The sequence below is a fragment of the Phragmites australis genome, chromosome 9 (genome assembly GCF_958298935.1).
Source record: "Phragmites australis chromosome 9, lpPhrAust1.1, whole genome shotgun sequence".
Classification (NCBI taxonomy): Eukaryota; Viridiplantae; Streptophyta; class Magnoliopsida; order Poales; family Poaceae; genus Phragmites; species Phragmites australis.
In genome coordinates this window covers 35,669,634-35,685,632 of record NC_084929.1, presented here as the reverse complement: position 1 = coordinate 35,685,632, position 15,999 = coordinate 35,669,634, and the positions used below count along the sequence as shown (strand labels likewise).

General features: G+C 42.5%; 1 protein-coding gene across 2 annotated transcripts; it reads right to left on the bottom strand.

The window, feature by feature from the left end:
• Positions 1-7,891: 7,891 nt before the first annotated feature.
• On the bottom strand, positions 7,892-15,967 carry LOC133929487 (uncharacterized). Of its 2 annotated transcripts, none has more exons than XM_062376255.1 (10): positions 15,567-15,967; positions 14,647-14,690; positions 14,125-14,230; positions 13,920-14,040; positions 12,272-12,852; positions 10,904-11,162; positions 10,555-10,834; positions 10,037-10,189; positions 8,523-9,011; positions 7,892-8,437 (listed from the first exon to the last, which is right to left on the bottom strand). In XM_062376255.1, exons 1-10 carry the CDS (start codon positions 15,760-15,762, stop codon positions 8,189-8,191), a joined length of 2,478 nt encoding a protein of 825 aa, XP_062232239.1. In that variant the 5' UTR covers positions 15,763-15,967; the 3' UTR covers positions 7,892-8,188. The 2 variants fall into 2 exon arrangements, with proteins under 2 accessions (XP_062232239.1, XP_062232240.1); XM_062376256.1 differs by having other exon boundaries at positions 13,920-14,037.
• Positions 15,968-15,999: the final 32 nt, after the last annotated feature.

The window sequence follows — 15,999 nt, the reverse complement described above, 5'->3', positions numbered from 1 at the left end:
ATCCCCTCTTGGCCACTGCCACCGTCAGATCCCCTCCTGGCCGCCGTTCCCCTCCAGGTCGCCATCGCCACCGTTAGATCCCCTCCTGGTCGCCGTTCCCCTTCAGGTCGCCATCGCCAGATCCCCTCGTGGCCACCGTCACTAGATCCCTTCCTGGCAGTCGTTCCCCTTCTAGCACCGCCGCCAGATCCCTTCATGGTTGTCGTTCCCCTCCCAGCCACCGTCGCCGCCAGATCCCTTCCTGACCACCGTTCCCCTCCCACCCACTGCACTGGCGCTTAAGCTCATTGACGAACTCATCGAAGTAGCACGGTGGCCTCGAGCGTGCCCCTCAGCTTCCTCATCTACTCTCGGAGCCCGCACCCTCCTCCCTGCCCATCAGCCTCTCGATCTGCGCCCTCACCTCATCTACGTGCACCGTGCTGTGGTCTTTGATGGACGCCCTAGTGCGCCACTCTAGCACAATGAGTTGACGGTTGGTGAGCTGGTCTCCACCTGGCAACACAACGACACTCATGACTTTTGTGGTATGTCAAAGTCTATCGGGTACCCATTCCCGCACGGGTGTGTATGGGTAAAAATGATGCCCATATGCGGATATGGATATTGTAGTGAGCGTGTTTGTTTGAAACGAGTATAAGTATGAGATGATATTACTCGGCGGATCTAGAGACATTGCCATCTATACTCAGTTTTGCTTTTGCACAACAAGATTTACCTGCTGCCCATTCTTCCATTGCTTTGACGCCGCATCTCTATGGATTGCAGTGGATCTCGTACAAACGATGCTTTCGCGAATGGATGAGTTGGAGTTGGCTTAGAGTCATCATGGAAAGTGATCAGGTTGGCTTCAAATTCCTGAATTCATTCATTCGAGGTAGGATTGTATGATTCAGCTATTTCCTTCTTCAGAATTCATTCCCAATGGATGGTTTTTGGGACGACAGAGGACCTGAGACCTGAGGAAATAATATTAGCTGCGTCGTTGGTGGTAGGCCGTGGCCCAACTAGTAGTATTGAGCCAAGTAGAAACTATCGGCAGTGTTGGGCGGGCCCAGTAATCATCTTCTTCAGTTTTGCTCAAATCTGTTGAGGCGGCAAAGCAGACGAAGTAGCTCAGCTCGGTCCATCGCCATCGCCATTATCCCAAGCTCAGAGATTAGCAGCAATCCCGAGCACGGCAGGGATCAAGTCTTTGCACCTGAAAGTCCATGAAAACATTCAGTGGCTACAGATTCCTTGCCTTTACACCAGCCTAATGTAATTTTGCATCACCTCGTGGCGCTGCTAGATTATGTATGCAACTGTTCATGGGATGTCAAGACTTTAGAGTGGCGACCACGTTCTTCTAGTCTAGTAGGCGGCGCCGGCTAGCCCCCGGATCTATTCCGGATCAAGGGGACAAAAAGCAAATCTCTGAGCTTTTTCGATGATCGATCCGCGCAGCTGCGCAAGAAGCGCGAAAAGAGACGCAAAATGTGGCGCTTGGATGGAGCATCGCCGTCTCCTGGTGAGACGAGACACTTATCCATTTCGATGCTTGCTTTCTTCAGCATAGTGATCAGCTGGTCTCGTGGGCTCTGCACAGTGAAAAGGAGAGGCAGGCAGCATCAGCTAAAAAGTTGAGGTTCTTCTCTTCACCACTAACTCGATCCAAGCCAGCCCGTAAAAAAGGATTACTACGACGTACGTGCTATCAGGAGATAATGAGTTCTGAAATGGTAGAATGTGAATTTCTAAAGCTGTTCTTGCTGAATAGTGATCCGAGAATGAGCTTGCACGGGCCAAAGCGGATAGCACAGAACCATGATACAGATATCCAGTTCTTCTTCCCCTTGTACGTACAGTACGACTACTGTATAAACCAGGCACGTACATAGAAAGAATCACATTCTCACACGAATCTGGAAAATATTCGCTCCAATCTAATCCCGGTGTGCCCAACTGCACCAAACGGAAATCCATGGCTCATCATGGCGTCTAGGCCATCATCAAGGTACCCGACATAGCATGAAGAATTTCTCTTCTTGTTTCACCTCCCAACTCACCCGGCCCTTTTTTTCACTTTCCCACTCCTTTCACTTAATCTATTGCCTAGTACTGTTACTCATATCAAACTGCTTGTGTGATCCTGCAAAGCTCCTGCCTAAGCCTCCCCGCCCAAGCTTCCTCTTATTCCCCGACCCAACCTGTGAATTGATTCAGTGTACTCAATACAACATGCTTATGCGTACCAGCATCTGCAGATGCAGTGAGTAGAAGAGTGACTGAGTGAGAGCAGCAGCTATCGAGCTCACTTCACACTTGCTCCTTAGTTAGCACACCCCTGCCGGCTACTACTACTACCACCTCGTTGGGAGGCAGTCAGGCAGAGGAGTTGTGCAAGCTTTGCTCCGAGTGGTAGAGCGCTGAGCGAGCTTGATGGACAGAGGCATGGGTCTTCGGCCGGCCCATTGCTTGGCATCTCTTATTGTCCTCCTCCTCCTCTGCCTGTGAAGGTATGTGATTGGTGTAATTGGATACCAAACCAGGCATCCTCTTCATGTGTGTGTGTGTGTATAGGAGATACAATATATTGTATAAGGAATGGATCACAACCGATCCTGAGATTATGGTAATCTCCTATACAAAGCATATGCTGATTCTATGCAAACAGACTAGGATTGTATCTCTAGTTTCTATCTTTACATTCCCCCTCAATCTTAACCGGCAGAACCAAAGTTGAGATTGTGATGCAACCGGTTCAACATGAGCTTTGTAGCCGACTTTGTGAAAAAAATCTGCTACCTAATCACCAGTAGATATAAAACAAACTTCAAGAGCTCCAAGTGCAACATTTTCTTTGACGAAATGGAAATCAACTTCTATATGTTTCGTTTTAGCATGAAACGCCGGATTTGCCGTCAAGTAGGTTGCTCCAAGATTATCACACCATAAGATTGATGGTTGTGGCAGTATTACGCCTAGTTCTTTTAACAAAGATTGAATCCATGTTACCTTCGTTGTTCCATTTGCAAGCGCCTTGTATTCTGCTTCCTTGCTAGAACGTGAAACAGTAGGTTGTTTCCTCGAGCTCCAAGATATCAAGTTCGAACCAAAGAACACTGCAAAACCACCAGTCGAGAGTCGATCATCAACACACCCGGCCCAATCGGCATTAGTGAACACACTCAGAAGTCTTGACTTGGAACGTTGTATCCCCAGTTTGGTCTTGATTGTTCCTTTAATATACCGTAAAATCTGCTTCACCGTCATTTGCATACTTATGCTGACTCAAAACTATGCCTCCAGAATTAGAGGTCACCTCAATACCGAGAAAATAGGTGAGTGGTCCAAGATCCTTGACCGGAAATGAAGCAGACAAATGCTGTAGGAGCAAATCAATAGCTTTAGGACATGACCCTGCTATGACAATATCATCCACATAAACCAAGATATAAATCAAGATGTTGCCTTGATGAAAAATGAACAGGGATGTATCAGCAACTGAAGGACAAAAATCGAGCTGCTGAAGTTTATCACTGAGTTGAGAATACCAAGCACGTGGTGGCTACTTGAGACCATAGATTGACCGTTGAAGTTTGCAGACATAAGATGGATGAGTAGCATCCTCAAAACCGAGCGGTTGCTGCATGTAAACATCTTCATCAAGGAAACCATGCAAGAAAGCATTACTAACATCCAGCTGACGGAGCTGCTAGCCTTGGGAAACAGCCTAAGATAACACAAGGCGAACGGTAGTCGGTTAACAAGGACCCAAGTCTTGGTAAGTTGAAGAGACCGAAATTCAGATTCCATTGCCTAATGCCATACTAGATCAGAAAGGGCCTTGTGATGAGTAGCCGGTTCTACCAGAAAAGCATGTTGATACGGATTGTAGCGGACCATACCATCAGTGAGCACCTCAGCATTGGGACCAGAAGCATGCACATTGAGCACACCAATCTGTGTTGAACAATCTACACCAAAGGAGTTAGTAGGCAACAATGACAGGCTATAATTTCTCATAAAGCCATCCTGGACAATTGGCTTGGTGGTGGGAAACGACATAGGAGAGGCCAAGATGGATAGGTCAGATTTGGGGTCTGTGGTTGATGCAAACGGGAAGCGATTTTCATCGAAAAATCATATCGTGAGAAATATAAACACGGCCAACGGATCGATCAAGAAACTTGTAGCCTTTATGCATGGGACAATAGCCGAGAAAGACACACAATTTCAATCGGAAGTCAAGATTTCGAGTATTGTATTTTCGAAGACTAGGCCAACACGCGCATCCAAAAACACAAAGAAAAGAATAATCTGGAAAGATTTTAAGCAAGCGCGTGAAAGGAGAAACATTACAAATAACAAGGGTAGGCATGCGATTTATAAGATAGCATGCGGTGAGAAAAGCTTCATCCCAAAAGCGAACTGGAAGAGAAGAGTGTGCTAAAAGTGCAATGCCAAATTCAACAATATGACGATGCTTCCGTTCAGCAACCCCATTTTGTTGAGATGTATGAGGGAAATAAATGCGATGGGAAATGTCGAGTTGCTAAAAATAGCGATGAAGCCTATGGTACTATCCACCCCAATCAGACTGAACACACCAAATTTTAGTGCTCAGTAAGCTGCTCAACATGGTTCTCAAAGGCATACAAAATTTGTTCAACTTTAGACATGTGGTTAAGCAAATAAATCCAAGTGAATCGGCTATAATCATCCATAAAACTGAGATAATACTTAAAACCACCAACTGAAGGTAAAGCTGGACCCGAAACATCAGTATGAATTAACTCAAGAGTGTAAGGAACAGTAACATCTTAAGAGGGGTGAATTCGAACACTTAGAAACTAAACCAAATTAGCACTAAAAACTTCACAAGATAAAACTATCTCAATTTCTATCTAAATGCTCTCTAGGTTATCTAGTGTGTCTACTCTACCGCTTAAGAGAATTTGCAACCTACTCTAATAAGGTAAATTGTAAATATATAAATGTGAAAATGTAAATAATGTAGAGAGACAAACTCGGTATAAGGGATTTTTATCCCATAGTATCGATGGCATGAATGCCACCTTTAGTCCATATTTGAGCTCCACAACCAGTCATCAAGTCTCTTTCGGTCACGACTCTTGAGTTATCAAGTCACTAATACAAGGTTTCAAGCACGATGAGCCACCAAACCACCAAGCCAATATCTCACCACTAGTCTCTCTTCCGGTAACTTACCGTCGTGATCACTTTGAAGCTTGAGCCGTCATTGACAAGAATATTCAAACGTGGTTACATGTCAATAACACTTTCATGAAAAAGTTGTTTGATGGTATTGAGCTTAGTAACAAGCACATGATATTTTTATTGTGCACATCCTTTGTACCTTCATATATTGCAATGAGACTATTTCGAATATCATGTGTATTGGTGAGAGAATAAACGTGATTAAATACATCAACATTTAAAGATGATAAAAGTATACTCTTCGACAATGCATCTAATTGACTCTCCTTATTGATGATGCGAGGTCTATCCTTTCCTCGGTGACTCTCCAAGCATCTAGACATTTGGCTTGTAAGTAACAAGATATTAGAATTCTTCAATGAGAAAAATTTGTGTCATCGAAAAGTATAGCACTATGGGTATCAATCCCAACCTCGAACATCACAACTCTAGGATGTTAAACCTATCAAGAGCATAAGACTCTGATATCAATTATGAGAAACAGTGACATCCTAAGAGGGGGTGGTGAATTAGGACATTTAGAAACTAAACCAAATTAGCTCCCAAAACTTCACAAGATAAACCTATCTCAATTTTTATCTAAATACGCTCTAGGTTTATCTAGTGTATCTACTCTACCGCTTAAGAGAATTTGCAACCTACTCTAGCAAAGTAAATTGCAGTTATGTAAATGCGGAAACGTAAATAAGATAGAGAGACAAACTCGGCACAAGGAATTTTTATCTCGTGGTATCGATGGCATGAATAACACCCCTAGTTCATGTTGAAGCTTCACAAAGAATATACTCCTGATCGCCAAGTTTCTCCCAGTCACAGCTCATAAGCTAGCAAGTCACCAAGACAAGATCTCAAATACGATGAGCCACCAAGCCACTAAGCTAAGGTCTCACCACTAGTCTCTCTTCTATTCACTTGCCACCGTGATCACTTCGGAGCTTGAGCCATCAAGGCAAGGGTCTCCACATCCCCGTATATGTGTCTTGTCGCCGCTCCACACCAAGTTGAAGGGTCAACAAATTTGAGCCACCAAGACCTAAGATGCTAGCAAGTCACAAGACTCCAAGGCATCGATGTACCACTCGGTACAAACTATGATCACTACTTGATCCTTTCTTCAAGCTGCAACACTTAGCTACAACTCACTCTATGCCTATACGCACTAGAAACTCTATAATCTTATGCTTAATCACCTTAAATGATCACTTTAAATATTTTGGTGGCTTGACTGTCTTCTCAAGTGTATATGAGCCTTCTCTAGACTCCAGCAGTATACCACACCTTCAAATGACTGAATGAAGGGGTATTTATAGTCTCAAATCCGCCAACTAGGTGTTTTACCAACAACTTAGAAAAGCTATTAACACCTGATGATCCGATGACTACAACCTCAGAAACTAGTTGTTGGAACTCTACTCAATATATCTATAAATACTAGACACTTTGGTGTGCCTTCAAATCGATCATCGGAACTTCCAGTGAGTTATCTTTAGTCAGACCATGCTAACTCTTCTTTGCAAAAAATGCTTCAGAGCACCAGATATTTCAGTGTGTTGTTCTTCATTTTTTAATACTTGCAGTCGTCTCTGCAAGAAATGCTCAAGTACTATATTCCGATGTGCATAAATAAAGTACCAAACCATCCAATAAGTTAATCTTTAATCTTCTACACTTATATTTTTTTTATGTAGGAAATACTACCGTTCATTTTAAGCTCATCTAAAGTGAAGCAATTCTTGCATGAAGTTCGTCCAGAGCAAAATGTGAATATCAATAAGAAAAATGATCCTCCCAGCGCTCTTGCGATCCTCCCAAGCTCCCGGCGTCAGCACAGCGCTCTTGCGATCCTCCCAGGAAGCTACCGGCCTTCTCTGTTTGGCCATTTGTCAACACGCGGCTGCAAGAACGCGTCACCTTCAAACATGAAAAGCTAAACACAGAGTCTCGCCGGACCAGGAGGGAGTAGGAGAGCTTAGAAACAACAACCGATCGATCGGTCACCGCCGGTGGCCGGCGGGAGGAAGCGGGAGTGGGTACGGAAGAAGATGACGATGGTCGCCGCGGTGGACGCTGCGTGTTCGCGCGCTGCGCCGGCGGAGGCACCGGGCTGGCGGCCTCCCGCACGTCGACGTCCTCCAGCTCCTGTACGAGAACGTCTTCTACCTGCCGCGGGTGCTCGAGTCCATCGTCGTCCTCGCCAAGCTCTGCTTCTTCTTCCTGCGGTTCGGCTTCCGCTTGTGAGAGTCAAACCAAGATGTGTCTGCGTACGATGGCACCTGAGGATCGTCTGTAATTCTTCCCAAAATAAATGTAAATGATGTATTTTCCTATTTCTCTCCTTTCTAAGCATGATGAATAAAAAAAATGTGTATCGAAACCGGGTCAGCCTTGAAACAACAATTGATCTAAGGTAGCATTCATAAATTTACTCTTCACGGGTTCTAGCACTAACAGCAAAAATTCATCGAACAGACTTCTACAGCTTATGTTGGTAGTTCATCGAAACATGATACAGTAAAAACTTTCACAAGTTAGTGAGGGCGCATACATCAGGCTACCATCAATTCTAAATCATATTCTCGAGAATAAGACGACAAAGCATGCATGCGAAATAAGCCTAAGCATGCAGTTCTGAACTTCTGGTGAAGTGGTGATGCAAAGCTAGCTCATCTTTTGCTTCCTCGAAAAATAATGGTGCTGCTTTGTTAGATATTTCGGGTTTACTGTCACAAGATATGTAAACGACAAAAAGAAGAATAAATAGAAATAACTGTCTTTTTCTACCAGATTACGAATAAATAGATCGAGATACAATTTTAGGCCATCCTAGAAACGCTACAAGTAGCACAGTGCTCGAACATGTATCTCCCGGGCCTCATGTACACGGTTGCTATTCGAGTGCACGGCTTCTCCGGCGTCGCGCACACACAGAAGGACCGCCGCCCTCAGGACAGTTTAGAAGGATGGATCAGTAGCTATTTGGCCACATTGGGTTAGCCTGAGCAGCAGCACTTAAGTTACTATCACTAGGGTTTCGGTGTTCAGGGCCCAGGCCTGGCTGTGACTGCCCAAGCGCGGTGCCAAACTGTGAAGGTAGCTGGCCCTGCCGAAGGCCAGCCTGATGACTCTGCCCATGATAGCCATACAGGGTATTGGCTGCAAGAGGGGGCATTGCTCGTGAGCCAGCTCCATGCATCCACATTGCAGGGTTCTCGCTCTGTCAGGAATAAAAGACAAATCAGTGTGATCTTATAGTTTGTCTATCTTGTATGCAAAACTCTGGCACCCATATAGTTCGTTACCTGCTGAAGAGAAATGAACTGATTTCCATCTTTGTACTGTGAGGAGACCGTTCCATCGAACCCAAGAGTTGTGGTTGCTGATGCTGTGCTTTGGTTCAGAGTGAAATTTCCAGGCATGTTGTTTGCAGTTCCAAAGCCTCCAACATAGCTTGAGAGCATAGATGCTGGCTGTGGTAAGCTAGCAAGGGCAATGTTGCTTTTGTACTGTGGAAGAGGGTATTTCATGCTGGAGTTGGGAACTGCAGCTGCTGCTTGGTGGAATAGACCACTATTTATGTATGGTTGCTGAAAAGCAGCAGGCGGTATATATGCGTAACTTGGTGGCAGAGATGGATAGCCAATCATGCTTGCATACCCAAGAGGAAGAGTTGCCGCTTGAGCATAAGGATGAAGGGCAATATGCTGAGGGAGAGGAGGCCCTGAAGTAATGCTTGTGCTTGGCTGAGATTGAGTCAATTGAGGGTTGGGTAAACCGCCTGGATTGACATTCTGCGAGAATCAACCGCGCAATAAGAATGCAGTACATGTGATGAGATGAGTTCAAGAAAAAAAATAAACAGGGAAAGCTATTTACAAATTAGTAATGTATATGTACCGATAGGCAAAGTCAGCGGATTACAGCTTGAAGTGAAAAATAAGATGAAACTAATGTTTTTGTACTATTGGCATAGATCCAGCACTACATGAGTCAGTAGTACAATCTTCACTAAAAATAAATAACTGTCCACTATAAAAGGTTAGAACAGGGATTTTGCGGATTGAAAAGTTCTAGGGGCTTGCCAGTTACCAGTGGTTAGTGGTTACCATTTTGCAAATAAATCCTTTTTAATTCTTTTTTATAAATAAAGATGGAAAACAGTGAAGACTTAATAGATATGCATATAAAAATGAAACTTAAGTGCCTCCAAAGCTGAAATTGGAGTCCATGGCAGGTTATAGTTTGCACAATAAGCCAAACAAAAAAAGGAAAATAAACTCCAACACAGATGGGGCATGACCAGGATTTGCCCAAACATAACAAAAATTTGATAGATTACTACCCAGCCTGCTCATGGCGTAGTTAGCACAAAAAAAGAGCAGACATCAGAGTTAAGAGAAGGAAGATTATCCTGCTAGCAGGTTCCATGTTCTTAACAATCATTTACTTGTATCATTAAAAGAAAAGATTAGGAAACAATCAAACAGCAAGATAACAAAGTTTTATGCATCATTTCTTTTTGCCAAAACTTGTGTAGTCCTGGTCATCAATTCAAATGGTAGGACTACTGACTACCCATACAACAGAAAGAAAGGCTCGTTCTCTTAAGCAAACTCTGAGCCCCTTTTGTGACATTAGTTTGTTAACAAAAAAAAAAATGTTACCCTTTTCCAGAACATAACTATTATGTATTAGTTTACCTGGAAACATGAATTTCCTATAGGTTATATAACAAACGAGACAGAAGGCAAGACATACATGGCTACTTCACTGAAAAGCAAAGATGAATTCCCATTGTTCAGTAAGATGTTCATACCTCTTGCGGCTGTGTAGAAATAGTTGCGTTGATCATGGACGATGACGTTGTACCATGAATCATTGTAGGAGGGTTAGTGAGCAATAGCGAGAGTGCTGGATCAAATTCACGCAAAGGCGGAATTGCTGGTGGCAGTAGACCATTTTGTATTTGCTGCATAAGAGTAATAAAATAGTTGTCAATAAAGAAAAATAATGGAACATAAATAATAAACCTATAATAATATCAAATGAATTGCAAAAAGGGTAAATCAGATAAACTTCTTCATTGAACTAGTGCACCTTTAGTTAGTAAAGTAAGCGAGTTTTACAATTCCTACTAACAAGTCAGAGAGTTGATTTCTCTGTTTATAAAAGCATCCAATGGGGGGCATAGTTATAGAGGTGAGAAGTACAATGGTATATAAATGGCATACACAAAATAGCAACCACAACTCTTAATTCGTATTTAGGCAATTGCATTCGGAAATTAGCAACATATTAGTGCAAGTTAAAACCAGGATAACAAATGGTACATACCATAAAGCTTGAGAGTGGAGAAATGTTTTGCAATTGTCGATTTTCCTGTAGATAAGTGTGTGAAACAGAATCTTGCTGCACTGCATTTGAAGTTGCATAATCAGAGGTTGATGATAGATTGTACTCGGTGTTGTTTGTGGCATCCATGAAATTGTATCTTGTCACTTCAGACTGTTGTACCGATGCAACATCAAGATCCTCCATGTTGCTGTTTGTTGCAGAAGCAACATACTCATTAGCTGCAGGTGTCACGGACGCCTTGCTTTCATCCTCGTGGATTCTGAAAACAAAGGACCTTTAAGTGTTACACAATAAAATGGGGTGGAGAACATTAAAAATAAAAAAATACCTAGCATCTGACTGATCGATTGAATGGTTATCGGGCACTGTCGCAACCTCCCCATGACTATCGAGAGGTTTTATGGACACAGATGCATCAAGTGTTCCAGACACAAAACTACCAAACGTCAAGTGTGCACAATCAGCATTTGAAACCTGAAGATGATCGGGGATTATTACAGCCGGATTATCATCAGACGATTTTGTCCCTTCATGCAGAGTCAAATGGTCAAATTGTTTGGTTGCAGTAGACATGTCTCCATTTGAATCTGCCAACAGAAAGGTATGGTCATATAAAATGAGAAAGTTGATGAGCAAATGTAAAAGGTTAAGTACTATAAACTAGAAAGACAGGGAGATCCAGCACACAAACATGAAATATGAAAATGCACATGCAGATAGGATTGGAGAACTTTAGAGAATGGGAATTCCGTCAGAAGAACAGATGTATTCTTTAAAAGAGATTTCATTTGAAATGATGTGTCCTGTAGACAAATTTTGCCAAAGAACAAACACATAATAACCCACAATTTCTAATGAAGAACAAAAGAAATTGAACTCTAGAGCCTGGAATTCCGGTCAGAAGAACAGATGTATTCTTTAAAAGAGATTTAATTTGAAATGATGTGTCCTGTAGCCAACTTTTGCCAAAGAACAAACAGATAATAACCCACAATTTCTAATGAAGAACAAAAGAAATAAAAAAAAACATGGAAGTGTCCAACTTTGTGCTGGTCCATCAAAAAGGCAAAAATAAAGTCAAACAGGCCAGATTGGCATATCAGACTCAGTACTTGGCATCAGAATTCGATTACCAGATTGTGCTAGATCCTAGTGTGCCTGGTAAGCCGGTGTCTGTATTTTCCAGATAGTTCCCATGTGTTTCTTTTAACGAAATACTTCTTGTTTGTTTGCTTTCCCATTTGGTGTTCCTTACCCTTCTACATCTCAAACTCCCCTCAATAGTAAATCTTAGCAAAAACGCCCCCAAATCCAGACAGATTAATGTAAATGCTGGCGGGTTCGAGGTTTCTGGTAACTAATAGCAACAGCTTGGTTTCTTTGGGTACAGAGAATGGAACCCCTGATAGTTCATCTCACACTGTAACACAACAGATAGTCCGATTTAAGTTCAAAAACGACAGAATAGGTAAAACCATAAAAGGATGGCCGAATGGGGTGTAATAACCATAGGAAACAAAAAAGGATCCACGGAAATAAAATAAGTTGCTTCCAACTTAATTTACTAAGTAGGGTCTTCAGGACCATATAAACCGAACAATGGCATGCAGAAATACATATTCCTTTCCATATTGTATATCTTCAGTTTTGGTATAGACAAATAAAGATGAAGTATACAGAGTTCATGTAGACTTACTTTGGTTATGCTCAAATGAAAGACCTTTGGACTGAAAGTCATCTGTTTTCTCTATTGAGCCATTGTCCAGATGAGTGGGACTTGCAGTATGTTCTGATAGTACATCTTTACCAGAAGCAGAAAATTGTCCAGAAATTGTCAAACTTTCTGCATTACCCTCCTCTAAATCTGTCTCTTTTTCAATGCCATCTTCGTTGAGATCTTGAGTTGCTGAACCTTGTGCGTTTGTATTCATGGAAGGAGCTGCCACATCTGCTCTCTCTGCTGGAGGTGATATATCAAATGAGCACACCTCAATAGCACCATTTGGTAATATATCTGATGTGCCCTGGCCTACTTCTGATGTGAAAACAGTGTTATTGTATTCCTTGGGTGTATGATTTGGTGTATTGGAAATGACTGAATCACTAACAGCTGGAAAGGCAATGCTACTTGCAACCGATCTGCTCACAACTTTAGGTTGAGGCCTGCCCATTTTCACTATTTCAGCCATGGAAGGGCGACCTGGAATACCCCAACCATGCTGCACTTGAGATGGGGGCTGGGAAGTGGTGTGCTTCGCATCAGCTTGAGAAACATTGCTGCAAACAGAAGCATAAAAGGTTACAAAGCCTGTCAAGGAAGTCTTCAGGCCACCTTGACCAATTACCAAAAAGAGTAAACATAAATAGTTGCATCAAAAAGCGAGTGAAACTGTACATTATCAAAATTTAAAGCTTGCCTCAGTTTGCCCTAGAAAATGGTTACGGTATGACATGAACAGTAAAGAACGTAGAGCACATGATGCACAAATGAAGAAAACAAAAGGAGCAGGAAAACTCTGAGAAAGTACAACCGATTGATCTCTTCGTAATAATCAAGCCAAAGTATATCAGGGTCCTGCTATGGTGTAACAGGTTTTACTTGTAGTGTATAGCAACAACAAGGTATCCAATAAACATTTTTTACCACTGCTTTTTCGAGCCATATGTTAGTGAAACAGACTAAACATATAATGGCACTGAAGTACTTATTGTTGATGAATATACTATTATAATTTTCATGTGACAAATCTAAATACTTCTATCATTCTTTTTATATTTGTGACAAAAAAATTTAAAAGTTGATTGCATGCATTCTAGAATGACAAGTAAAAAAGAACAGAGGGAATATACACAAAAATACTAACACCCTTTTCTGAAGCACCTATACTATCTGTTACCCACCTTCGAAGAGGTGTTTTGCGAAGAGAAACCTTCAAAGAGGTACTGTAATACAGACATAGCTGAGATTTGAGCCATCAAGGGCAAAGAATCTAATAGTATACCAGCCAAAACATCTGCTATGATTGTTGAATTTTTAATTACCAACTAGAAGAATCGACAGGTGTTGCAAAACAGTAAACAAGTATAAAGGGAATAATTGTAACTAATGTAACAACTTCAACAACAACAAGCCTCTATTCCCCAAGCAAGTTGGGGTAGGCTAGCGATGAAACCCAACAATAGTCACAAGAAACAAAGAGAGAGAAAGAAAGAAAAAGGACAAGTGGACAACAATAAAATAGGAGGAAAAGGCATTGACTATAAACAATAAAAGGGTAAACATTAACTAAATCAATCGACATATAGCTAATAATCTCTATGCAAAATCAATGAATACTACTTACCTAGTAGCAGAAGTTGTTTCTGCAGGACTGCTTGTCTTGACATCCAAGACTGATGAGTTTGGTGGAGCATGGAATTCTGCTTCTTTCTTGACAGAGCCTTTACCACCAACCGTCGAGTCTGCTGATATGTTGAGGAAAAAACAAAATGAGTGCACTAGTTAGACTAAGGAAACAAACTACGTTGTCACAAAATGCAAAATGCTACCTCCTAATCCAGCTTGAAAACGCCCACTTCGATCTGAACTAGCCTTATACCCTCGGTATAAAGACTTATGGAATGGTCGAGGCCTTGTTTCCTGAGAAGCTTTGGTCTAAAGATGATAAGAGTTAGTCAGGGGAACAACAGGCAACCAGATGTCATGAAGCGACTCAAACCAAAATGTCGAAATGCTCTAACAACCACAAAATAGGTATTTGAATGCAGTAACACAGTACCCACAGAAATATCATCGCAGTGTGAGTCAAGAGTAACAAATCAAAGACAGTATTATAGAGTGCAATGGCAAAGCTAATAACAGATCAAATATAGCAGTATGCAGTTCTTCATCAAGCATGTATAGCCTACAACAGACACGCGATATATAGCCAGCATGTAGCATGGGAGCAACCCATGTTTCCCAGTCAGTACAGGCTTGCATAATAAATGACCCCAAACTCACATTAAGGTGGAAAGGCAACTCTAATACATACAAAAAGGGATAGAAAAACAAACAGTAAATCTACTAACCTCCTTTTTCTTGTCTCGCTTTCTTTTCACTTCATGAAAAGTATCTGAACAGAAAAGAATAACAAAGTTTAGATGAATACCAACAGACAGTTCAAAATGTATGTGATCTGTAGATTATATATGCTATGTTCCATTTATTAGGAACAGGTCAGCCTTCAAAGCAGTGCTTCATTCACAGCATAGAAATATAAGATATCTAGGTAAGTATTACAATTCTTCATCAGCACTTGCAGGAAACGAAGAACATTGGCACCCAAGACAACCTTTAAACTGAAATTTACAAATGAAAATCCCAGCTCCCAACAAAAATTATGTACTGCATTAATATTAAAGCAGCCCACAAAACAGATAAACACTAGTCAATATACCAGTTTACAACAAAATTCATAATGCACCAATACCAAGTTATTAAATAGATCGATCTAAAAAAGTATTTACATACATACCAAAATAACATTAAGAAGGTCATAATAAATGCAAAACTAATAATCTCTTCCAAAAGAAAAGAAATGCATGAGTTCTGTAGCTGAACATAAATACATGATCACACCTTAGCTCTTTACACACAGAAGCTACATCCATAAATGCAAAAAAGTTTGCTTGTTGACAAAACTGAAAACTGTCTTCGCTCCTTTGAAGCCATGACGAATTAAAAGGTCCTAGCATGATTCGCACAGCCCAACTAAATTAAAATCACAAGCAAATACAAGCCACGGTGTACAACTTCCACATAACCGGGCCAGATTGGCACGGAATTCAATAGCTAGCGTCCAAATTGAGGCATTACGAAGCACAGGGCACAATCACCGCGCGGGAATGAAACCCTAACGCTGACGAGCATCACACCACAACATCCACGCTGGACAATTCGAACCGTGCGGACAGCGAAGGCGAGGAAGGGAGGGCGCCAGCATGCGTACCTTGGGAGATGAGCCTCTCGACGGCGACGTCGGGGTCCATGCCGCAGTCGCAGAGCGTGGCGTAGATCTCGGCCTCGGAGCGGTCGGCCAGGATCCCCTTGAGGCTCTGCACCATCTTCCTCGAGGCCGCCGGGATCACCGCCCCGTCCGCCCCGTCCGCCGCCGCGTAGGGCTGCCTCCCTCCGCCGCCCTTCATGGCGCTCCCGTCGCCGCCACAGGCGCCGCCTCCACCCCCTCCTTCTCGATCCGGCTGCGACGAGCTGCGATCGCGTCGCCGCTGCGTGCGCTGTGGGAGCAGCGAAACCCTCGCCGCCGCCGCCGCCTGCTCCCGCACCTTGTATTGCTGCCGCACCCACGCGCACGAGGAGAGGGCCGCCTCGTTTAGGAGCTCCAACTAATAAATTGGTGCTGCAAAAAAGAAAAACGAATGGTG

Coding starts and splice junctions, on each gene's coding strand:
- LOC133929487 (XM_062376255.1), bottom strand. CDS start 15,762: ATGAAGGGCGGCGGAGGGAGGCAGCCCTACGCGGCGGCGGACGGGGCG. Junction 14,231..14,646: donor AGCGAGACAAGAAAAAGGAG/GTTAGTAGATTT, acceptor TATCATCTTTAG/ACCAAAGCTTCTCAGGAAAC. Junction 9,012..10,036: donor TTTCTACACAGCCGCAAGAG/GTATGAACATCT, acceptor TGATTCTCGCAG/AATGTCAATCCAGGCGGTTT.